At 38.8% G+C, this 26162-nt stretch overlaps 2 protein-coding genes and 2 pseudogenes across 3 annotated transcripts; 2 read left to right on the forward strand and 2 right to left on the reverse strand.

Moving 5' to 3' along the window:
* Positions 1–1098, forward strand: LOC111324056 (uncharacterized). The gene has a single exon (XM_022927540.2). It carries the CDS (start codon positions 357–359, stop codon positions 1032–1034), a length of 678 nt encoding a protein of 225 aa, XP_022783275.1. The 5' UTR covers positions 1–356; the 3' UTR covers positions 1035–1098.
* Positions 1099–4055: 2957 nt separating this feature from the next.
* LOC148728555 (uncharacterized) lies at positions 4056–5593 on the reverse strand (annotated as a pseudogene).
* Positions 5570–6487, forward strand: LOC148728556 (uncharacterized; annotated as a pseudogene).
* Positions 6488–7713: 1226 nt separating this feature from the next.
* LOC111324061 (uncharacterized) lies at positions 7714–25610 on the reverse strand. Of its 2 annotated transcripts, XM_088762775.1 has the most exons (9): positions 25451–25610; positions 19432–19592; positions 14418–14501; positions 11145–11232; positions 10952–11043; positions 10436–10499; positions 9597–9700; positions 8884–8978; positions 7892–8219 (listed from the first exon to the last, which is right to left on the reverse strand). In XM_088762775.1, the coding sequence occupies exons 1-9, from the start codon at positions 25508–25510 to the stop codon at positions 8143–8145; spliced, it is 825 nt and encodes a 274-aa protein (XP_088618901.1). In that variant the 5' UTR covers positions 25511–25610; the 3' UTR covers positions 7892–8142. The 2 variants fall into 2 exon arrangements, with proteins under 2 accessions (XP_022783279.1, XP_088618901.1); XM_022927544.2 differs by lacking the exon at positions 14418–14501 and having other exon boundaries at positions 7714–8219.
* Positions 25611–26162: the final 552 nt, after the last annotated feature.

Below are 26162 nucleotides of genomic sequence, written 5' to 3' on the forward strand. Positions count from 1 at the left end.
CTTTGTAAAAGCAACACCGATATCAACGAACACATCAAGAACATCTCGTCACACGTGCTCTCCTTCCTTCAGAAACTGGCATTAAGTCGCGGTCTTGACTTCGCTCTTCCACAGCGAGTTTCATCTAAAGAGATCCAAGTAGCGTTTGAAAAGGCTTTCTGGAAATTAGAACCGAAGTTGAGCGAAGTCAACAAAGAACTAGCAGCTACTACGTTAAGGTCTATTGCTTTGAACTACACCGAACGTAAGATCCTTACACCACCAAGATCAATACTAAGAGCAATCGGCCAGTTGAAGAAGCGAACCGACATTGTTATGTTATCACTAAGCCCGATAAAGGATCAGGAGTGGTCGTAATGAACAAATCTGAATATGTGCGTCTCCTCAAGGAATCATCAATCAACTATGACAGCAAGTTTAGATCTATGAGTACCAAAAGACCAAAAATGAGCGGGCGACCACCAAAGCACTATCATCCGCTATTACAGAAAGAAAAAGAATTAGCCACCGCCGCACAAAGAACATTACCCAAAGAAATCGCCCAACAAGTTATTCAAAAAGGTTCGAGGCTTGGTCACCTATATGGCTTACCGAAAACCCATAAGCGCCGGTTAGCAATGCGCCCCATCTTATCCGCAATGGGGACATATAATTTCAAGTTAGCAAAGTGGCTGGATGAAAAACTCAAACCACTATCAACCAACATTCACACAATCAGTGATATTTTTGAGTTCGTGGATGCTCTCCACGATATGGAAGTAGATGATCGTTGTGTCCTTGTTTCATACGATGTAACCTCGCTCTTTACCAACGTTCCTGTCGACGAAACAATAGCTATCCTTGCTGAAAAAGCGTTTCAGGACGACTGGTTGAATAAAGAACATAATCTCAGCATCACAAAAGCAGAGCTGGTAGAGCTGTTGAATATTGCCACAAAGCACCAGTTATTCCAGTTCGAGGGCAACCTGTACGAACAAATCGATGGCGTTGCCATGGGATCGCCACTTGGGCCCCCAATGGCCAATGCATTGTAATGTAATGTAATGTAATGTAATGTAATGTAATGTAATCTTTAAAACCACGAACTCGTGTTTAAACACGATCAATTCATCAGCCCATAAAAATACATATCACACACGCTAAGATATTAAAAATTCAAACTACATACTATAACATTAAAGCTGTTTTCCGTGAATGCCGTGCATTAGCCTTAAAGAATGTCATTGATCTTACGTTTAAATACCCCCAGAGACTCCGTGATCCTTATATCGCGTGGTAGACTGTTCCATAATGTGGCGCCATTGTAGCTAAAACTTTTTCTGTAATAATTAGTGCGCGGTCATGGAACATTGAGCTTATTTTCAGAGTCCCTGAGGTCATAAGCAGAGTCACGCCACGTAAACTTTTAATACAGATACCCTGGAGCTAGCCCGTGCAGACATCGAAACACCATAGTGGCTTTATGGATTTCCTTCTGGCGCGCAAGATTTTTCCACCTTAAAAACTCGAGTAGCTCAGTTGCATCAGCATCATAGTTAGAGAATGTCAACACACGGGCTGCTCTATTCTGCAATTTCTGCAGTTTGTCTCGTAGCGTTTTCCCACAGCTACCCCAAACAATGTCACAGTAATCAAAGAGAGGTTTTACTAAAGCTTGGTAAATGGGACGTAAGGTTGATGCTGGGTCAGGTGCCTAATTCGCTTTAGGGCCCCGATACCAGAGGCGATCTTTTTCGTTAGTTTTTCCATGTGACTATGCCAATCGTCTCTTATTACACCAAGTTTCGGAGTACGAAAACGAAGACCCTGCATTAGCCAAAAGAATTGCTTACTTTTTAACGAGAATTTTCCAGCAGAGAAAGCTGAACGACCGTCAGAATCTATTTTAGCTATGAAATACAGTAGAAATTTATTATTTATTGACAGAACCCAAGAGTCATTTTTTCCGTACAGAACGCGTCCTCTGTTATTCTGTCACGCGATGCTAACTATAAATCATTGGCGGCTGGCATTCGAATTCTGCCTCGTGTTCCTGAATAATAATATGTGTTGTAAGTTTACCGGAGGAAACCCTCGAGAATATCAACACCAAATTGGCTCGCATAGCGAAACAGAACAGACAAGACTGGCCATATAATAATACGGGTAGCTCTCGGTTAGCTCAATGGATAGAGCGCTGGACTATAGTGCGGGAGGTCGAGGGTTCGAGCCCCGGCCGGATCAACACTCAAGGTCTTAAAATAATTGAGAAGAATTTGCTACCTTTCTATAACATCAAGAAATGGTTAGATATTCTAGTCCTCTCGGATAGGGACGAATAAATGGAGGTCCCGTCTCTTGCAGGGTTGGGGCAGGAGACGTTAATTTCCCACACACGAGATTACTGTGTGATGGATGTCCTCCCCTGGGGTGGGATGGGTGGGTTAGGACAGCAGGTCCACATCAGCTATTACAGCTGCCAAATTAATCAACCTGCTTAAACAAATAAATGAACTTCAACAACATAATGGGAAGAAACGCGTGAAGTGTAATGTATTATATTACTAAGCGTCGTTGCTGTTTAATGTGTGTTTAAGTTGTAATTTCTACGGTTTTCTGTTTACTGGGGGGGGGGGGGTCTTCGGGGGGTCTTAGGTCTTCGTTTTCGAGGGTCTTCGTTTTCGTAACACCCATTGAAAATATCACATATCGGCACACAAATAAGATCAGCACATTCCCTGATAAACCTAGCTATATAGCAGATATTTTGTCAAGGCCCGTTGCCTTTGACTTGTCTAGTTTATTTAAAAGTGAAAATACTTTAGTTGGATTAATGGGTTGGAGCTTAAACCGTTTATCTGTTGCGGTAAGATATCGTTGATAGCTACCACTATCACAATTTATCTCACTGGCAAGTTTTGGACCAATATTAGCAAAGTGGTTATTGAATTCGTTTGATAGCTCCAACGGATTAGTTACCGTTAATCCGTTCCCTTTTAGTGATGCCACTGGCGTTTTCCCAGATTTTCGAGAAGTTAGCTCGTTTATAGTCTGCCAGGTCTTTCGGTAGTCGCTGGTGTGCTTATTAAAATTATTTTGGTAATAAACTTGCTTAGCTGAGCGTATTCGCTTATTGACTATATTTCTTTGTTTCTTAAATAATCCCCAATCGTTAGGATCATTTGTCTTGCTAGCTTTGATTTTTAATATGTCTCTATTATGCATAAGGTCTTTCAATTCAGAGGTAATCCACGGAGAACTCCGTGAACGAACGCGCATGGGGCATGCTTGTCCGCAATAGCCAGAAATGTACACTTCCACTACTGCCACATCACGTTTGGGTTGGAAGACTCGTATACATTATCCAAACATTGAGATAGAATATCATAACGAAACTTTTGGCGATGGAAATTTCGGAAATTTCTATATGTAATAGAATTATGTCCATTAGACATCCTATTCAGGGCAAGTTTTGTATATACATACACCATGCTATGATCACTTATTCCGATATGACAAACTCCCGAACATGCAATCTTATCTGAGCAGTTGGTAGAGATGATCAATTAGAGTTGATGAGGTGGGTGTTATCCTCGTTGGTTCAGAGATGAGCTGCTCGAGTCCGTATACATCAGCAATACTCCTTAATTTGGATGTGTTATTGTCATATTGAGTAGTGATCATGTCACAGTTCATGTCTCCCAGAAAAAAAAATTCTACATGTTCACTATCCAATTTCCCAATTAGGGATTCAAAAGGTGAAAAAATGCCAGCAGGAGAGTCGGGTGGTCTGTACTAAGTAACACTCACAAAAGATTTTGAATTTGGCTTATGGATTTCCAAGCAAAGATTTTCTAATGCATCCATATACAGGTCATTTCGTACTGTAAAGTTGATTGAAGTTTTTACATAGAAGCATACCCCTCCGCCGCATTTTGTAAGTCTATCGCGGCGAACTATTTCATATCCCGGAATATAAACTTCATGATCTCGAATACTCTCGTTCAGTTTCGTTTCATTTGTGGAAACAATATCGATATAATTGTTTGCTAATAGGATTCTTAATTCGTCTATATGAGTAGTTAATTGATTAATATTGAGTGATGCCATTCTAAAACCACGCAAAGGAGGCAATATTGAGACAGATTTTTCGGCCCTTTGGTTGCTTAATCGATACCGCACGGCGTTGACGGACAGCACATTATCTCATTCTAAGTGCGATTTAGAATTATTATAAAACTGCTCATTATCTTTAAAATTTAAGTGCAGTCCACCTTTGTTGAGTCCACTATGAGATATGTTCTCATGATGGATTAATTTCCATCCATTTTGTTGGCAGAACTTCTTTAGATGCTTGTTGGCTGTTTTCACTGCCTGGTCCAGCTTATCTTTTCTGCATACAAGCTCCGACAGCGTAACTGTAGTATTGCAGGTGCCCTCGATCTGTCTCGCGAGATCCACAATCGATTCCGCAACAGCCTTTGGTTCCCTGGTTTTAAGATCATTAGTCCCAATGTGTAAAATCACTTCATTGGGCGAAAATTCCAGATTTGGCTTGAGATAGTGATTCATGGCCATTGTTGTAGAGCCTGAGAAAGGCTTGACTATAACCCTGTGGCCAACTGCTTTTCCCAGACCTTTTCCAGGTAATTTTTGAGATCATCGAATCTCCTATGAGCAGGGTTGTGCGCTCTTTTGGTTGTTTTTCGGGTTCCGATTCTTTTCCTGTCAGGATGTTATTAGGACCTCCTTTGCCTTTCGATTTCTTTCTTTTATTCTTTGATTTCACAAAGAGGCCTTGTTCTTTGTTGGCGCAAGGTGTTGACTCATCCATATTTTGGACAATGGTATGTTCGTTAGAGGTGTTAGTCGTTGAACGGCATTGAGTAGCTGCTTTGCAATGCAGAGACGATTTGCAATGCAAAACTTAAAGAATCGCGTTCTTGGACTAACTTTTTATTTTCTTCCTCCAAAGACAGAATTATCTCCCTAAGTCGAGAATTTTCGGATCTCAGGTCTTCCTCATTAGGTTTCTCTTTTATATGAGCCCATAAGTTCAGCACTTCAGATTTCAGACAGTCCAACTCCTCTTGTAGTGATTTAGCATTCTTGTTAAATGCCGGAGTAGAAGCTTCTTCTTCATTCACGAGAATAACCGAGTCGTCATCAACCGGTAACTGGAGTAGCTTCTTCAGTTTGGCTTTCATTGCTTTTGCATCCGGACCTTGGACTTGAAGGGTGCCGGTACTGTTAAATAAAACCAACGTGATTGTCTTCGACTTCAAAGAACTAGACTTTTCAGAGGGACTCGCAGTTGCAGAAACTTCCAAATTCAGGACTTTCGAACAAAATTCCTGAAGTTGTGTTAGGCTCCCTTTCCACTTGAATAGATTTTGTTTGTCGTCCCAATGTAGATATTGGTTTAAGGGAGATGAAGAAGGTTCAGTGGCAACAAATTCGGCGGAATTCGTAGAGCCTTCAGATACTCGTCCGCACGCCATCATGACCATGTGCAGTATCGAAGATCGACTCGAGGAACAAGGCAAAATGCCCGAATTTTACAAACGGTACATAGACGACACTAAGCATAATGGCAGACACCGAAACAGCTGAAAAGTTCCTAGCCACACGGAACGAAAGTTATCCTTCGGTCAGTTTCACCATGGAACTGACCGTGAACGGCAAATTGTCTTTTCTGGGAACTGAAATCATGCAACGAAATTGCCGTCTGGAAACGAAGGTGTACAAGAAGCCATCTGATACTTCTGTTATTGCATTATCAGAGTCACGTCGACGTATGATATAAACAATCGTTGCTTAAAACAATGCTAAATCGTGCTTTTAAGTTGTCATCTTATTCTAACTGGCAATTTTTTCACCAAGAGTGCGAACGTCTCACTGAAACCTTCTCGCGACTCAAGTACCCAACTCAACTACTGCATTCAACCGTTAATGATTTCATCACGAAAAAAGTGTCTGGGGATCCAGGGATCAATCAAACGTCTGACGAGAGAAAAACACCCGTGCGAATTATACTTCCTTTTAAGGACCAAACATCAGCAAATTCCGTACGAAGGCAACTTGGCGACCTAAACCGAAAAATTGGAACTGACATTTCTCCTGTGTACACTAACAGAAAGATCGGATGAGTTAAAACCAACGGGAAAGAAGCCCAACATCATCAATCAGCAGCGCGTTGTGTATTATTTTAAGTGTGGTCTGTGCGATGCAGACTATGTCGGCTACACATGCCGGCACCTCTACCAACATGCTGAAGAACACAAAGCGTCTCAGTCTTCAATCGGGAACAACATTAAAGAGCGGCATGGGGCATACCCAGAGGGACTTGCATCAGTTTCAAAATCCTAAGAAACGCAAAAGTAAACTGGACTGCCTAATTTACGAGATGCTTTTTATAAAAGAAATTAAGCCAAGCTTAAACAAACATTCAGACTCAATCTGCGCAAAGCTATTTTTATACTTTACGGTATCTTCGTATAATTTATAGCTTTACTTTCGTCAACTCTCATATTAATTTATTCGTATTGTCTCCTTTGCAATTTTATCACCTCTATTTTACGCCCAGCGTTTACATATTTCCATATCTTATCGCCTTCATCATTCCTACGTCTTGAATTTAGTACATATATATAAAAATTTTTCCTTCTCATCAGCTTGAAAATGACCTCAGTGAGGTCGAAACGTCGTTCAAAATTATTATCACTAATTATTATCTTGAAAAGCTTTTCTAAAAAACTACTTATCAAAACTGTTAAAAAGAATCGTATTTAGCAATACTTGAGTAGTAGAATAAGAAAAATTAAAGGCAATAGAAAATAAGGTAATTTTAAGCGTGGGGGAGTCGGTCCGTGGGCGACTTGACTGTAATTCCTCGCAGGAAGTTCCCCAGCATAGACATAGTTGGACGGCCTAAGCTTCCCTACTGGAACTCAGTTGTAGAGCGTCCGTAGTACTTAACGGACGGTCGTAAGTTCCACTCCCTCTGGGAGGATTTGCACCTTTTTTTTTTTTTTTTTTTCTCAAAGCATGGTTGTGTTTTTTTCAGAATAAAATTGGGTAATTTTCTCTCTCATTTTCCTTCTGTTGCGACAATTTTGAGGTTAGCACAATTGAAGTCAAGTTTCAAGATGATTGACATGGTCAAATTTAACCAGGAAAAATTGGGAATACAATATTCGTCCGCGCCAAGTCTCGGAAATAGGGCTGCTTTAATGATCACACCTGGTAGATAGGGACATACCGCACTACTGATCCGTTTCCTTTGCGTCTGCGAATATATCTGAACTGTACGCTGCGGAGCCAGGCGAATAAGGATTTATTGTTATTGTTAAATAAACAAGAAAGCATATTGTAATTCGAGGACCAGACTAGCCAAACGCAGAATTGAGGAATGCAAGTCGACTGATCAAATTTCTTGGGCTGGCATTCTTTTTTTTTTTCCAATTGATTGGCTGTTTTCCAACTGCACTTGGCACTGTGCAGTTGAAATACATAATAAAGTTCTGCTTGTTTGCAAGGAATTTACAGGTGATAGGCAAAGTTCAAGGTAGCTCGAGCGAAATTGATGACACATGAAAAGGGCAAATGTGTAGAAAGTGGCCTTGAAGTGTCGTTATCGTCGATGTAAACTTCGCAGCCTGGGTTGGGATGATGATTGCTTTGAACCTCTGCAGAGTAAGGGTACGAGAAGCAAACCCTACAGCAACGTACCACTTTCAACAACTGAGACGTTACTTTAATATTTTTGTTTGTTTTCAAAAGCAACTTAACAATAACTCAAAACTAAATCCTTCACAGTTTAGGATTTGTTTAGATTTGGAGGATAACACAGACATTATCCACAGGGGCGAGCCTCTACTTTCAGGCACTTGTGGAGGACGTTTGAAACAGCCCTCTAAATTACAAACAAAATTATATCATTGATTACAGAAGCTCCTCAGAGCTTTCCCAAAAAATATGTTTCTTTAGTAATGCTTGAGGTAATTAAGTCCCTTTCAAACCATCTGGCTGTAAAAGTTAACTTTTTCGCTTTCTTTTCCATTCAGGTCTCTTTATATTTCTTAACTCTGCATTCATGCTGTGGATGGTTCATCCAGAATACTTTGCGTTGTACGATCCTTTGTGACATTCTCAATCTTTGCGTTATGTCTTTCTAAATGACTTGAGGATAGGATAGATGTTTTCGAAGGCTTCATAGATTTCTGAGCGCACTTTGGCACCTAAAGGGCAAACACACATGTCGAAGGGTCAATTCTCATGGTAATTATCTCCACTCCAGACTACAAATGGGTACCAGCTTACAGTCTTGAGAAGATGCTTATGCAACTGGTGATGGAAAGCATCACATCCAATGGAGAGGGAAGAGGGGTCGTGGTGAGAGGGCAGAAATACACCTGCTTCATGCTGCATAATTAAAATTCACTTTAAGTCACGATGATAAAATGAGCCAGTCATTGTGTCAGTATGGTTTTGGGAAGGTGATAGCCATCAGTAGGAAGTTGTAGCTCACACAGTGAATTGCAAAGTAACAATAAGCTACTTTTGAACCTCTGTTGTAAGTAACAATTTGTAAAGGCATCATTTTGAGACAGGTTAATACACCACCATTCCGAATTGTATCAGATTCCTATATGGGAAAGAAGGATCATCTAAAGAGTACCTTGTCCCCAATGAGTGGCTTTATAGCTCAGTTGGTAGTAGCACCCAACTAGGATATGAACTTTTTTTCAAGCTTCTTTTCTGCAAATGCTTAAATTGTAGCTCATCTTTAAGGATCATGGCTTTATTTTGAAACCTTTGTCTTGTCTTAAAATAAAATACACCCTTTCATTACACAACAGTAACAAGTTAACATTAATATACAACATTGAGATGATTTCCTACCTGTCAAAACAACCTTTCCTGACACAAAAATTAATAACACTATTCTTGGCTTAACCATTCGATAAATGAGACCAGGGAAAAGCTCTGGTTCATAACTGCAAAATTAATCAATTCAAAAAGTAATAATTTATTTCATAACTGTTATCTTACCCTCTTAGATAAAATAAGATGACAACTTATTGAGAGAAAAACAGCACTTTGATGAACACAAGGGTGAACAAAATGCAATGAATAATGCCTTGTTTGCCTTTACAATCACATTATTAATCCACTGTCAGAAGTTGTTTTTAATCCAGAGAAAATTAACTTCATTTCCAAAAAGACACATGAAAATTAGCTTACAATCTCCACCCTCCAAGTGCCCTTGAATTTGGTTATTTCATCACGATTCGTTTGTGTGTGTGCGTGCGTGTGTTTGTGTGTGTGGAGAATGGCATTCACAATCTTCACAAGCAGTGCTTTCCATCCTCATGCAATTCAAAAATGAAATCTAACTATCCTATAACCATTACAGTTTAACACAGGCCTATATAACATTGACAGCACACATGAAAAAGGTAGATTAACCATAAATTCAAATATGGGTAAGTTTTAGATTCTAGAATTAAATAGATCTTTCCTGTACATCTGCACTGTAATATACAGTAGCACACATAAAAAAAGGAGATATTCATCGGCAATCCATTTCGCAAACAATTTTCTGAATTTATTACCTGGAAAACTGTCCATGGGCTAACACCAAACCTTCAAGTCGAATTGGGAATCTCACATCACAGCTACCAACCATGTTCTGAATTTTGAACTCTGTAAACTTTGCCTGAACAAATGACAAATTAAAAATTTGGGTCATATCTATGCTTGCTTACATACAGGAGGGATTTTGAAACTTGCACCTAACCACCCTATACAAACAAGCAATTTTGCAAGCAATCTGGTCAACAGTTATGGTACTGAATAGCAAAAAAAAATTGTGGGTTTATCCAAGGAGTCAGCTGAAAAGCAAAGCAATAAAAAACTAACGAATACATTTCTTGAGACTTCTTTACCTTAACAGTAGAGAAAGCCTACCTCATGTTTTTGGCATTTTCATTGCATTAAAAGCCAATTACAAACAGAAGGAGATAGCAACATGTATTCACAAACCATAAAATCCTTAACCCTAACCCTAATCACTTGTGGTCCTCAAACACTCGTTATCTCACTTTCTCACTTCTCCCTGACAAAATACACAATCCAGACTAAAATGGCTCTGATGCACCATGTATTCTGAGTTTCAGGTAATTTATTCACTGTAATATGTTATGGATAAATTACTTGCTATAAGTACATCATCACATTTTGGAGTTACAACATCTCATTATTTAGAAAGTTTTCAAAGGAAATACTTGTGCTGAGGTGGTCACAATACTACACGTATTAGCATTAATTTTTTCAAAGGGCTTTGCAGCAATCTCTTTTCCTAAAGGGTGAAACTGACTCAATGAAAGAAAATGAAACAATATGAATGAATATCCTTAAATAATAATGGTGTTAACTGCAAGCATTTACTCACTGGAAACCCAAGCTTCTGTACCACTCTGGCATATTTTCTTGCAGCTAGTCTTGATTGGTCTTCACTAGGAAAAACAAAAAATAACTCTTCAGAAGCCTTCAAAAATGCAATCATTTTAAGAATTATATGAAAAAGTCAGTTTAAGTTTACCTACAACTTTTACTTAGTTTAAACCCAACCTAAACTTAACCTATGCTTGCACCTGATCTTTTCATTTACTGATTGATCTAGGCCGTGCTCAAGGAAAAACTGAGGGAGCCCAATGCTCTGAAATCCAGGGTGCCCAGCATATGATTTTTATGAAAAAAAGTAAGATTTCCTAGTAGCCTAAGAGCAAAAATAAGGCACCAGGGGTCACCAAGCACTACTAGATCACAGCCCTGAAGTGGTAACTCTCATTTAGATAAAAATGTGCGATTTCAAAGTAGAGGCAAGTCTGCTTTAGACTTGAATAAGTCACCTGATTCAGTTTATAAACTGAATTTATGAAAATTAAGTTTTGTAAGTTACACATACCTCTTTGCTCCAGTGCAAACCATTTTACCAGAGCTGAATATCAATGCAGTTGTCCTTGGCTCTCGTATTCTCATGATAACAGCTGCAAATCGCTAAAATTGACATAAAAATATTTCAATTTGCCAACTTGCCTTCTGTATAACTGTAAAACCTGTTAAGCTATGAAAGTGCAGCAAATGCCGGTATAACTTACCTTTGGATTGTATTCTGCATTCCTTGCATGAAGAGCAATCTTCTTCAAGTCTAACTTACAGCCAAGATTTACAGTTGACACAATATTTCTGTTAAGACCAAATATTGACAGCTTGAGATTAACTATATCAACTATTAAAAGATTTATCATAAAAATTTTAAGTCAGAATTAAAGAAAATGCAACTACTAGAAGCACCAGGTCCACATTCTAAGTACCACCACAGATCCTCTTCCATCAGTATATCCGCAATTTGGAAGGAATGGGTGCAGCTGGCAGTGCACCCGACTTTTTTATGAGAATTAGTTATTCTACCAGTCAACTCAAATCTTTCATTCAAATTGACCTACAGTACTTTCAAAGTAAGGGAGGCTCATAAGTTTTTTTTGCAATTACAAGCAAATGTCCAATATCAAATGATTACAAGATTATCAATCTCATCATCATGGAAATGTTTCTAAAACTGTACAAGACTATTGTAAGAAATATTTTGGAGGGTGGTTCTGAGACCCCATCAGTTGCCATGGCAACAGTACTAATATTCTCATCAACATAATCAGGGTTCTCAATTGAACTAGTAACCTGTAACACTTGTCACGGCTGTCAAAGCACTTTGACCAGAAGATCCAAGAACAACTTTATTGAGGAGGTAACTGAATTTAGTATTGACTGTTAGTGGCTTTTAGTTTTTGAAATGAATAGCCTGTCAGCAGACCACAGAATGACTGAATAATCAAAATGTTCACAACATCTCCAAAACATTGAATTATGGCTGCCATATTGAACTTGTAAATTTTAGCCCAGGCCTCTTGCAGATGTCATCTACCAACATGCTAAAACATGGCTGTTAATGAGCCCAAGATATCTGACCTTTGGCCCTGTATTTAAGTGTTACTCATGAAAGTACTGTAGCACAGTAATGGCTGTAGAAAATTCTACTAAGAACTATTAAGAGCAAATGTTGCCACTGGTCAAACATTTGGTGGCAACAGCCAAAAAATAGGTCCACAATGCATATATGTGTGGCTTACAAAATTGAGCAGCTTTCTAGTGTCTAATGTCTAAAAAATTCAAGCTTTTGTTTATTTCAGTCAGCTACTATGTGTATCAATCAGCACAACCTACTTCATGTAAATCTGATTGGTTTCTAGTGTGATCTATTGTTGCTGAGCCTACCAGTGGTTTTTACATTTGTACTTCAGTAGTTACTTTTGCACTAGTGATACATGAAAAAGACACCTAGCTGTTTTCAGCCAATCAAGAGTGTAATTTTTCGTGTATATCAGTATTGTGACGAGTTAACCAAAACCAAACAAGTAAAGGAGTTGTAGTCTACAAAATAAAGGCCTAATACACATGTATTGTTTCCAAGTTTAAACATCAATGCTCATCTGAACCATTACGAAGAGAATTTAGAAGACTGCCAAGCTTACAGGAAGTCAAGAAATGTTAAGGTCTGAACAATTCTGGACATTACTTGGAAAACAATAATAGTAATCACATTTCAGTTGTAACATTAAACTACTAGGCTACTATAAGCAATGGAATATAAGCATTGTAGAAAATCATTTAGTGAAAACCAAAACATCACATCATTCCACATTTTGGGTTATCCAAAAAGTTGTTTCAATACTGGCATGTAAAATACATTTAAATAGAACATCGTAAGGATTAAACTTCAACAAAGATCCTTACAACACGATGAGTTAAAACTCAGGAGAAGGACTCAAATTTCTCAACACATTTACTGACTTCACTGCAGTGCACACCGAGCGACCCCACTGGCACCATGTTTAAAGGCAAGATCTGTTGTAAGCTACTGAATGCTATGTTAACTGCTTCCTGTTTTATCATACTGGCTGGCAATGTCAGCAAAAACCTGGGCCCAATATCAAACCCTTGCAGTATCTGTTCGAAGGGTTGCAGAAGAAACCAGAAGGCCATACAGTGCGATAATTGTGATTCCTGGTTTCACGCAAAATGTACAGGAATGCCGAACAGTGAATACGCCGACCTCAGCGCTAGGCCGGAGACTACCTGGTGGTGCATGGCGTGTTTGTTCCCTACCAACTATCTGGGCAGGGGTTAACAATAACTAGTGATGTACAGTTGGATATGAACATTGATGTTTGCGATGTTGAGCAGTTATCTGATGAAAATTCGGGGCTGGATAACGATGAACTAGTGCATCTATGCAGACAGAATGGGAAAGAGCTCCTAATCGCTCACTTAAATATTAACATCATTCAGAACAAATTTGAAGAACTCACGAATATTGTCAGGGCAATATGTGCTCACAGCATGTTTGTAAGTGAAACTAAAATTGAATCTAGCAATCCTAATGCTCAATTCTCGATATCTAGTTATTCTCTGTATTGCAACGATAAGAAGAAAGGTGCTGGCGGAATTTTGGCTTTAATATCCAAGGCACTCTCGAAGACCCAGCTCAAACTCAACAAAGATTATAAGACTCTGGAGGTTATTGCCCTCGATGTAAAAACCAAAACTGGCAATATGGTGATTATTGGTGTCTATTGTCCCCCGAGAGCTGTATGTGATGAATATCAATTACTACTTGAAAAGGAACTTAGTGAAATATGCAACTGGGCGAGTCTAAAAAGTGATCATGTTGTCATAATAGGTGACTTGAACCTGGACCGAATGCATCCTGACAAATCTGAAGGCAAACTCCTTCTGGATCTAGAAGTTGAACAGGGTTTTGACTGCTTAATCACGGAGCCAACAAGAACAGAAAAGCGAGGTAAAATCATAACAAAGTCTTATTGATGTGTTACTCAGCAACAGACCTTAATTATTTCAATACTCCTGTAACTATCATCCTTGTTTGAGTGACCATGCGCTTATTCATGGGGCTCTTAAGCAGAAAGTTAATCTGAACAAACCCACGATAGTTAATTTTAGAAGTTTCAAAAACTTTGATCCAGAATTATTCAAGCGTCACCTTGACATGGTTCCTTGGCACATTATCATTGTATTCAACGAAGTTGACAATCAAGTACATGCCTGGAATCTAATTATGAATGATGTATTGAATGATCTAGCACCTGTAAAGAAAATGAGAGTATGTGATAAAGATGTGCCATTACATGACACCTAAATGGAAGAGTGCAATTTGAGCCAAACGAAAGGCTAACGCAAAGTACTTGAAAAATAAAACTCCAGAAACCTGGGAGCTAAGGTGCAAGACAAAAAACGAGGCAATGAAACAAAGGCAGATTGCAATAAAGATCTACTGGAAAATCAAAGCTGCTGACCTCAAGAATGACCCAAGAGACTTTTTCAAAACATTTAAGCTGTTCCTGAGTAAAAAGGACTGCTCAACGAGCACAGACATCCAGCTGAAAGTAGAGGGGACCACAGTTAAAGATCAAAGGCAGGTGTCTGAAATACTTGTTGATTATTTCTCCACCATAGCTGATGGGATCGGTGGTGACATCGCTAAGCTTAAATCACTGAAAGATTTTAAGGACCATCCAAGTGTTCTTAGAATACAACAGCAAAGTGTAAACTGGTCATGCCATCTTTAAGTAAAACCTATCACGCAAGGACAAGTTCTTGCTGCTTTAGAATCACTGAACAGTCTAACAAGGCCATTGGCTGTGACAATATTCTGGCCAAAGTTTGGAAAATTGCAGCTGATGAATTGGCCAAACAGCTTACTACCAGGCTTAGACACTTGGCTACCTGCATTACTAGCCACCAGGCTAGTGATTTCTAAAATTTACCAGCCTGAAACACAACTTGTTAGCCTGGATCAATTTCCCTTGAGGTCTACTTCAATCCTAAATATGCAAACCTTCCTCTAAACTTATTGGCAAAGTCTTTCAAAATGATAAAGAATCGCATTTTTTCTTTTGTTGTGATAACATAATGTGCTATTTAAGGAAAAAACTAGTTGAATTTCATATGTGAGGCGATCATGTGAGGCGATGTGCAAAGCATTGCAACATTGGTAGGGAGAAGACTGAGGAAGACATTGATCATTAAGTACAGAGCCTGGGATCTAGTGATGTTTACGATCGACATGCGAAACAAAAAAAGCGCCAGGGCCCAATTGTTTGAAGACCGATTAGCGCTAACCCAAAGTTAAATTTTAATCCAGGTTTCTATATTCTTCGTTTAAAAGCTGTTTTTGGGATAATTTTCCACTTCTTTTTAGCTCATTCAATCATCAAATTGTAAACAAGTGGAAATAAACTGAATTTCCTTTTAAAGGTTTTAGATCTGAAATCTAATTTCACACTAACCCTGGGTTATCTTAACCCACTTTTGAACAACTCGACCCAGAAGATGAAAGATTTACGCCTTCTCTATTGTTATTATCATTACAACTTAACCTTTCTTGACTTTTTTTTAATCAACTGTGAGCTTTAAGTAAAGTAACTATAAATAATTTCTTTCAAATTTTTCTACTAGCCAGCAGGCTATTAAACATGGTTTTTTACTCGTCCGGCCAAATTTTTACTAGCCCTGGGCTACTGGGCTAGCAGAGATGTCGAACCCTGATCATGAGATATCCTTTGTTTTTACGAAATTGTCCTTAATGCAATCTTTGACCAGTACTGTACAATTGAGATTCCTATACTTACTTTTGTTGTTTTGAAATATGCCTCTGTGAATTCTTAACAGTGCAAGGAGAAAGCAACTACAATACAACTTATTTCACTTTATGGCACTACCAGGAGGCTTCAGACAGTTTCTAACACTTTCAAACTCTTTCAGAGTGGTGCAACCCACACCGATAGATCAAACCGATAGTTGTTGGCTTGCAAGAGAGCAATGACTCCTTTCAGTGTAGAAGATTCAAGCTGATAAATGTTGTCTTTCAAGAGCATAAAAGCTCTTGTACAAGCTTCACTTAAAACACAAGCCAGATCTGGGTGCATTGGCTTGTGAGAGAATTAACTCGTGATATGATCACCTGAAAAAAAATTACTCGAGTCTGCACTTACAACCAAGATAGCTGACTCAGACTAGTATGCCTCACGATACTAGGCCATGTGACATGCGTTCGACTCTCGTGGACAAATAAAGAAATAAATAAATCTGATCATGCCATAATGTGGCTACACAGTTTGTGTAAGCCACACAAAAATTGATTGGGCTCATATTCTCAAGTTAAGTAGGCCTTATAGTGAAACAAAGCACTGCATATTACATTTGGCTGAATATCGATCATTTTCGAGGAAATCAATAATATCTGAATTTTGCCAAAATGCTGCTTTTGAAGCTCACAATTTCAGATGAATCGCGGAGCCTTGAGCCATAAATTGAAAACACTTTGACCAATAAAAAGTACGAAATCTTGAAAAACAACATCAATACTTATGTTGATGGAACTTTGAGCAATTCTCGATTGTTTATTTACACAATCTAATTGAATTTATCCAACCTTCTACTAACAAGATTAAAAATACCCAGTGGGTCAAAAGTAACCCATCATTTAATGATGTGCTAAATGAAATAATCGACAGAAAATCTAGCTTTTGGAAGGTGAAGTGTAGTTCTCGATCTCCAAAACATTTTTGGGGGAAATGATTCCGTATGATTTAATCAAACCCTGGTGAAAATCCTGTCCAGGATCCTGTAGGATCCTATAGGATCTTGAGTAGGAACAGGATCCTAACTAAGATCCTGTATAGGATTTGAATCCTGATTGGATCCTAGAGGGATAAATCCAGAATAGGATCCTAAGTAGGATCTTAAAGATCAATAGGATCCTATGTAGGATCAATATCCTGATCAGGATCCTGGGCAAGAATAATATCCTAGATATATAGAGGATCCTATGTAGGATCATTATCCTGATCAGGATCCTGGGCAAGAATAGGATCCTGGATTATATATAGGATCCTATGTGGGATCACTATATCCTGATCAGGATCCTGGGGAAGAATAGGATCCTGGACATCTATAGGATCCTATGTAGGATCACTATCCTGATCAGGATCCTTGGCAAGAATAGGATCCTGGATATATATAGGATCCTATTTAAGATCACTATCCTGATCAGGATCCTGGGGAAGAATAGGATACTGGACATCTATAGGATCCTATGTAGGATCATTATCCTGATCAAGATCCTGGGCAACAATAGGATCCTGGACATCTATAGGATCCTATGTAGGATCACTATCCTGATCAGGATCCTGGGGAAGAATAGGATACTGGACATCTATAGGATCCTATGTAGGATCACTATCCTGATCAGGATCCTGGGCAAGAATAGGATACTGGACATCTATAGGATCCTATGTAGGATCATTATCCTGATCAAGATCCTGGGCAACAATAGGATCCTATGTAGGATCACTATCCTGATCAGGATCCTGGGCAAGAATAGGATCCTATGTAGGATCACCACTTCCTGATCAGGATCCTGGTCAAGAATAGGATCTTGGATATACATAGGATCCTACGTAGGATCACTATCCTGGTCAAGAATAGGATCTTGGATAATTATATACAAGTAGGATCCCATGTAGGAAGACTATCCTGATCAGGGGGTGGGCTCTGTCAGTCTCGGGTGACTATGCACTCTGGGTGGTGATTCTGATGCAGTGTTGCGATTGGGTGTGATTGACAAGTATTGTACAGTTATAAATCTGCATACACAGCAAAACTTTTAGACTTTGCACTTAACAACGACATGAACCATTGTCTTTAAAACTGTTGACAGTGCTTTTCTTTTTAAAACCATCCCAAAGAGGTAATGTTTACCTAACAAGTAATGCAAGGTGAGCACTTCGCTTTGATTGTCAGTTGATTTAAAACTCAAAGAATCTTTTTATATAAATAAGATCAAACCTGAACTTAACAATTACAGCATTATAACACTTTCCCAGCATTTTAGTTTACACCTTTGATGTTTGATGTCACGTTGTAATTAGTACCCGCTTTTGTATTACATATTGTAAATAATTTATTCATCTACTGTATGCTATATAATTGTTCATACTCAGTTACTCATTGACTGAAGATGGCATATGCATGCCGAAACATGTCTTTCAAAAAAGTTGTATATTTCTTACAAATGTCTACCATACTTGCTATCACTGCGACCTTATGGTTTTACCTTCACCTTTTTTAAATTCGGTTAAGTCTTTAAGATTATAACCTTGAAGAAGATCAATTATTAATCCTGGACATTAAAAACTAAAGTCATAGCAGATAAATTGTTAAATAAAGTTTTTGTTTTTTTTTATTAACCTTAATTGTAATTCATATTATTTGCTGTGTATTCTAGTGGAGTGGATTTGTTATAAATAAAGCTCCTACTTTTAATTATATTTGGCATTTTTTCGTGAATATTACACCACGTTTTTATCATACACTACAAATGCACATGCGCAAAGTTTAATCAACACTACTGAGCATGTCTTGTGTAAGCACTAAAACTTTCCCACGTGGATTGCATTTACACTACCGTTTCATACATAAATTCGACTGACTCTGTACTCCAATAAGATCTAAATGCACAGTGATTAAACAACCAAAAAGTAAATTAATTTATAAATAAACTGTAAATGAATCAACTCTAACTTTAAAACATGTGATTAAAAGAACCCTCACTGAAATCTTAAAAATGTAACCCTGAATGAAGACCAAATTAATCCTAATTACCATGAAGCTGCCTCAAACATCTGCATGATAAAAATTCAATTTTATTTTACCCTAACCTTTGACTCCGTCTTGAATTTTAATTAATACTCAGACTCAGCCCTTTGTTTATTGCTTATAGGATCTTTAGGATGTTGTACAAGAACCCATAGGATCCTACAGGATCTTGTGCAAGATCCTACAAGATCCTATAGGATACCATAGGATCTTGTACAAGATGCTGTAGGATCCTAGTAGGGATCCTATCAAGATCTTGGACAGGATCCTGAATAGGATTTTCACCAGGGAATTTTAAAGTTGGATAAATGAGCTGATTTGACAGTGCAATCACTTAGTCAAAAATGTTATTTTGCTATTTAGGTAGCAATGCAACAATTTAAGGACTGCAATCCCCTTTTGTGATACAGCAATATGGATGGTAAGATGATATTATGTTAAATAAGCTGTAGAATGGATTGTAAATGCAAAAAATTGAGTTTGCGACTGAACAACAAAGAAACCATGCAAACCATGGAGAACAAAAGCTTAAGCCAACTATTGACAACAAGTGTATCTCTTTCTCGCTGTTTCATCGGGAAAACAGTTAACAAGAACAAGCCTGAATAGTACAGGGACTTCAATCTGTACAATAAACAACTACACACTCACTGTAGTTGAGGTACAATCCCAGCCTGTTCTGCTGTCATAGGAGTCATTGGTGTCAGTGGTGGCATTGGACTTGGTGTGGGTGGATAGGTACTCAGACCCCCAGGTAAAGATGTTGTTGTTTGTAAACCTGATGACCCAGCCGACAAGAGACCTCCATGGGGCTGTGAAAGGAAGCTGGGATTAAATCTTCAACTCAAAACTAATCAGTACAAAGCCAAGTAAACAGGTCATGAGAGTAAGTAGCTGGAGAAGTATCTTAACAAAAAAACAATTTCTCTCAACCACAGGCCCAATAACTACATGTGGGTCATGATTAGGAAATACTTGCAGACAAAACTATGTAAATTGTGGCAACATGACAACAAGATTACAAAATTGACTTAAGGAGGGGATCCTCAAGTTCCTTTGTGTGGAGCAGTGCTGATAAATGTGCAAGACTCTCTTCTAAAAAATCACCATCAACCTAATCTTAAAGTGTGTGACCATAATAAAATGAAGGTGTGGGAGTTTGCTTGTTTTTTTTTTTTTTTTTGTTGCAATGGTGTGTGTAAATATGGTCTTTATTCCACAAAAAACTAAAGTCAATTGAGACAATTAAACTAGACCCAAGGGGATTTAATTTATTTATATTGGCTTGATTTACTTAAAAATACTGCCCAGTTGGCAAAACAAAACATATTTTAGAAAAATGGCATTGAAGGTAAGGATGTTCTCTGTGACTCTCTCAGCCCATGACCAGAAAGAGGAAATCTGGACTGTACGAAGAACCAATCAGATTGCAGGAATCAATTCAGTGCCCTCTAAGAAAAATAAAAGTTACAGAACAGGCTGGATTATGTGCAAATTTTGATTGGCTTTTACTTATGATCTTTTGGAAGGCAAATGCATAAATGACATCCTCCTTTTACACTTCACATCTTGTGTGCCACACTTTACTTCTTACTACATATTGACATCAACTATGCTCTAATACAGAACACATGCTCGCATGATTTTCAAAGAAATTGAGGTTGAGTCCTGGTGTACCGGTTAACGAAAATGTGTCCTGGTGTGCCCGTTAACCAAAATATGTCTTGGCGTGCTGGTTATCGAAAATTGCGTGACATCGGCCGATCGCGGAATGATAGCGTGACAGCTAGTTGGTTTCATGAATAATAAATGCTTGAAGGGTTAATTGGGCCAGTCGGGTCATTTGGGCCAGCGGGGTCATTTGGGTCATTTAGGCCAGTTGGGTCATTTGGGCCAATTGGGTCATTTGGGCCGGTTGGGTCATTTGGGCCGGTTGGGTCATTTAGGCCAGTTGGGTCATTTGGGCCGCTTGGGTCATTTGGGCCGCTTGGGTCATTTGGGCCGGTTGGGTCATTTGGGCCGGTTGGGTCATTTGGGCCGGTTGGGTCATGTGGGCCAGTTGGGTCATTTGGGCCAGTTGGGTCATTTGGGCCGGCTGGGTCATTTGGGCCAGTTGGGTCATTTGGGCCAGTTGGGCTATTTAAATCAGTGGGTTGTCACTTAGCTATTAAACCGGGTGAATTTTTCGCAGTCAGTGTAACAATTGGGCCAGTTGGGTTAATTGAGAAATTCCTGATTTATCTTCATTCTTCAAATAACCCAACTGGCCCAGATGACCCAACTGGCCCAATTGTTACACTGACTGCGAAAAATTCACCCGGTTTAATAGCTAACTGACAACCCACTGATTTAAATAGCCGAACTGGCCCAAATGACACTGCGGAAATACGTTTTTTAGGGGACGATACAGTATTTTACTGGTCAGCGGACACCTCAACGAAACCATGACATGCTGATAACTTTTACAAAGTTTTTCGCCGTGAGTCAAATCGACAATGTAAAAAGTCAAAACTTAGAAAGAATACTGTAAACTTAGCTTTGAAACTCGGCTCACCTTTTGGATAGTTCTTAAGTTCAATTATATAATTTGCCAAAGCCGAACTGAAGTTGCACACGATATGAAATTGTTGTTTTTTGCTGGCAGCTCCGTGGCAACTAAGTTTTGTTTATAAAAGAGCTTAAGCACCAAGGCTAAAAATGAGACGATTTGTGAATGGTTGAAGCGGTGATTCGAGGACGCTACACTATCAGGTTTTATAAAGCAGTGGCTTGAACTGTATAAATCGGCATGTCAACGGCATTTCGGTCAGATTCACCGAAAAGAAGACAAAACATGCCCGTGTAGCACGGCCACCCTATCCCCACTAGTTACTGTATGTATCATAGTTGGCCAAAAAACCTACGACTGTAACATGCATAGGACTGAAGCCCCAAAAAGTGCAAAGGCTGGCTCAACTAGAGGAAGAATAAACCGAGGTATGCTTTAAGTACAAAATGTCTATTAAAATGATAATAAAGAAGTTTTCACTTTCCATCTTAGTTTGTAATTTTTTTTTCTGACAAGCTGTAATTTTATTTCTGAGCAATAGTTTTTACTTTCCCAACAAGTATTTCTCATTACAATTATGAATTATTTGTAGTATGTCTATTTTTTAAGCTGCTTTTCCCTCACTAATCATTTTATTTTATTTATTTTTGCTTTTTCTTTTCTTTCTTAACTAACTTAATGCCATCTGCCACATAAAATGTACTGAGCTAACAGAATACTTCTGCTTTATTTAACTTCCTGATTCACAAAGTAACATTACCATCTTGGTACTACTAGAAAACAAATTTTTAAGAAACAAAACTACTGCAAGGTAAAATAATTATTATAATATAATTTAATCGATGTGAATAAAGCACTGCATTGTCTTTTCTCATATTGCAACAGCCTTGAATGAATCAACTATCCTCTAAACTTGATTTCTTATATTCAGAAGCTGCATGCCTGAGTTATAAACAAAGAATTCTTGTTGGGTGTTTATGGACGTGTAAAGAACATAGTGATTATGATGATTAATCTTCCAAATTAGAAATATCAGAGGGAAATTATCAGAAGTATTTTCTGAAGTCGAACAAATGAAGTTAAAAAATGTTCAGGAGAAAATTGATTAGATTAAGTCAGCTGTCAATTCACAGTTAACAGTAAGTCATGAGGAATAACCAAAAGCTTGTAATTAGCCTGTGTACTGCTGTGCCCATCTAGTCAAATAAAAATCAGTGATGGGATATTCCCAAACATGAACGATGATAGCACCATGCAGATGTCCTTTTCCCAACTTATTACAGGGAAGTGGAGCACTGGTATGGCTACGCTAGTTGTAGTCAATAAGAAATTCTCAACGAGTTTCAGCAATATACATATATTTTGCCACCTTGAAAAAAAATGGTTACAAGTCAAATAGGAATGTTTCATAATGATGTTCTCAGTGTGGGGATATGATGTAATATTACTGATGGGGATCATAAATATATCTTATTAACCAAGCGGGAGGGCCGTACTAGGAGAATATCGGCGCGAGGTCTTGACAGTACGGACCGGGCTGTGCTCGGTCCGTACAAAAAAGGCCGAGGGCTGATATTCTTCCAGTATGGTCCTGAGCAAGCTTGGTTAATAAGAGATTTATTTTAAGACTGAAGTTCAAAGGGACACAAGTGTGGTATCATTCGGGACCATTCAGGACAGTGCCCAGTCCAATACTGAGAGAATATTGACCGGCAATAGAGCATTTTGGTTGGTTGATTTTAGTTATTGGCCCTCTGACTGCCCGAGTCGTGTAATAATTATCCTTACAGTGCTTTAGAGCATGTGATGTATATGATTCCTTAAGCATATGGAAACTATGTAAAGCTATGCAAAGCTAATCTAAAAAAAAATGAATTGAAAAAGAAGAGTGGTTGATTATTTGCATAAATTAATGCAATGCACATGCAAGGTAGTGGAATATACTTCAGGTAAACATACATGTGCCTGTAAAAGTTTCAAATGACCGAGTTATAAAAATATAATAATAATAATAATAATCATAATAAAAAAGTGGGTTTCATTGAAAATGCTTTCATGTAAAACAAATAGAGCTGTTTGGGAAATTAAAGTAGCACTTGTAGTAACAAGTACAAGCAAACGTACCAAAGACATGGAGTAATGGAGTTCTATAATCGATTAATATCAATAAAGACTTAATTCAAGATAAATTGTAAATAAACCAATCATGCTGGACGGTCTCAAATACAAACAAATCACAATTTCTTCGATTTCCACTCGCTTTGTAAACATCACCATTATATGAGCTTAAGTCAGACGTTATTCTGTTCATGAGAGATAAGTTGTTGATAAAACTGCAAGTATATGAAATGAACAAATGTTTTCATATTTTAATTTGGATCTATCAACAAAGTTGAAATGGTAAATTGGCAACCGTAGCGATTACAAAAGCTGACGTTTCGAGCGCTAGGGACACCCGTTCTTAAAGGCACAGAAAATCAGAAAGGTGGAATGGCGAAAAATCAGTCTAGAAAAGTAAAAATTCTCAACCAAGCGAATGATTTCCAAAATGAAAAGGCACCGCACGTCGGCGCAAAGTGAGTGTGAATATTTTCACAACTCAATAATTACGTGTGTCGCTTCATGCTAATAACACTTAAAAATCCAACAAGTCTTCAGACTCGCTGGAAAATTATCTTACAGAACTAATCTCTTGCTTTGTCTGGATAACTATCGCTGTTTTCGACAATTCTGAAGGCGAGGGCGACTGACGAACCACGATCGCACTTCGTAACGACGGCCAGCTAAAGTCAGCAAACAGCACAAAACTCCAAACAAAATGACTCCCCTGTACTGCTATTTGTTAAGACGTGGTTTTAGTATTAAAAACCCATTCAAAGGATCAACCATAATAAACAAGGAGAAGTATCATGGATATTTTCCGACTTAAAACCTTGCAAAAGGCCGATGTTTTCATCGAACTAGTCCACAAACACATGGAAGCACTTGGCAGCCTACAGTTGATGACCACTGACCACTGTGACGTCACCAAAACGTATTTCCGCGGTGTCGGCCCAAATGACCCAGCCGGCCCAAATGACCCAACTGGCCCAAATGACCCAACTGGCCCACATGACCCAACCGGCCCAAATGACCCAACCGGCCCAAATGACCCAACTGGCCCAAATGACCCAAGCGGCCCAAATGACCCAACTGGCCTAAATGACCCAACCGGCCCAAATGACCCAACCGGCCCAAATGACCCAATTGGCCCAAATGACCCAACTGGCCTAAATGACCCAAATGACCCCGCTGGCCCAAATGACCCGACTGGCCCAATTAACCCTTCAAGCATTTATTATTCATGAAACTAACTAGCTGTCACGCCATCATTCCGCGATCGGCCGATGTCACGCAATTTTCGATAACCAGCACGCCAAGACATATTTTGGTTAACGGGCACACCAGGACACATTTTCGTTAACCGGTACACCAGGACTCAACCGAAATTGAAAGGAACAGGCGGGAATTCCTACGGGTAATCAACCTAAGTTAGCAGGAATGAATTATGGAAAAACTTGAAAGATCGTCAAGTGAGAAAAGTCTGACCATTAGATTATTAACTGTAATAAGAAAACGACAAACAACTCAAAGGTGTTGTTTTAACCTGTTCTCGTAAAAACTTGAGCGTGCAGCATATTACATGCGAAGTACAATGCACAGGAAATATTTATCTCCGTCAACATGCGACCGCGTATTATAACTACCGCACAGGATGAGAAGCTAGTAAACCCTGAATAGTCCAGAGTTGTTCTCAATGCAATTTGCTGATAAACAGTAATTCTGCTTGGTGCTAACATGTACTTTCTAACCTCACTTACATTGTATAGCGAGACAGTTTTGTCAGAGCAAAGGTTATCACACAAAACCCCTTAGTCGTATGTATAGTACCATAAACAAAAAAGAAATTACTCCTTGAGAAAAAAAAAGCGAAGATGACCCAGCTTCGAATTAGCACGGATTTGTAATAGACAAGTCTTTCCCCTTGAAACGTCTACTTCACGTACAGTTAGTTAATTAGGCTTAGTTTCGCAACATATTTATCCTATTCCAGAGAAATTTTGAAAGGTAGCTCCGACTTACCTGCACTGGAGCACTTGTTCTGTATCTGTTATCGTCACTCTGGTCTAATCTGTTATCCATGTTCTCAACTGCAACTCACAAGTTGGCGATTCGATACAACCAGAGCAAGCGAAGGAACAATTTATACTGCCAGCGCTGTTATGACCGAAGTGCTTTCTGGGAGTATGATCCAGTGCTTTCGCGGTTCGCATTGTGGTCGTCCCAGGAAGTCGTATCATCATCGATCATCGTGAACAAGCCGTAAAAAAGTCAACGGTAAAAAGATTTGCTTCCTATCCGTTCAGCCGCCATATTATTTCCACAATCTGTATGACGATGGAGAGTATCTACCAACAGGACGATGATAAATATGACAACTCGTTGGAGACTGATGGCTGCTCCTCCCCCCATTAAGAGTTACCTGTTGTGATACCCTCTACACCCCTAAAATCAGTATGAATATTCTCCATAGTGTTCTCTATACAATACCTAAGGTGCCGACAAGGAGAATTTGTGATCAGTTCAGTTCCTCAATTTTTTCCCTTTATTCTCATGGACTTAATGTGTGACTCAGGTTTGATGTTATAAGAAGAGTTCAGATGCGATTCAATTGGGTTTGAAGTGGTCAAAAGGTTACAACAGCTCTTGGAGTTCTTTTGTTGTATGGTTTTCGCGTTTTAAAAGATATTGGAAAGGGTACCTGCAGCCTCTTGTATTGTCGGCGACTACCCAT

The sequence above is a fragment of the Stylophora pistillata genome, chromosome 6, assembly GCF_964205215.1.
Source record: "Stylophora pistillata chromosome 6, jaStyPist1.2, whole genome shotgun sequence".
NCBI classification, from domain to species: domain Eukaryota; kingdom Metazoa; phylum Cnidaria; class Anthozoa; order Scleractinia; family Pocilloporidae; genus Stylophora; species Stylophora pistillata.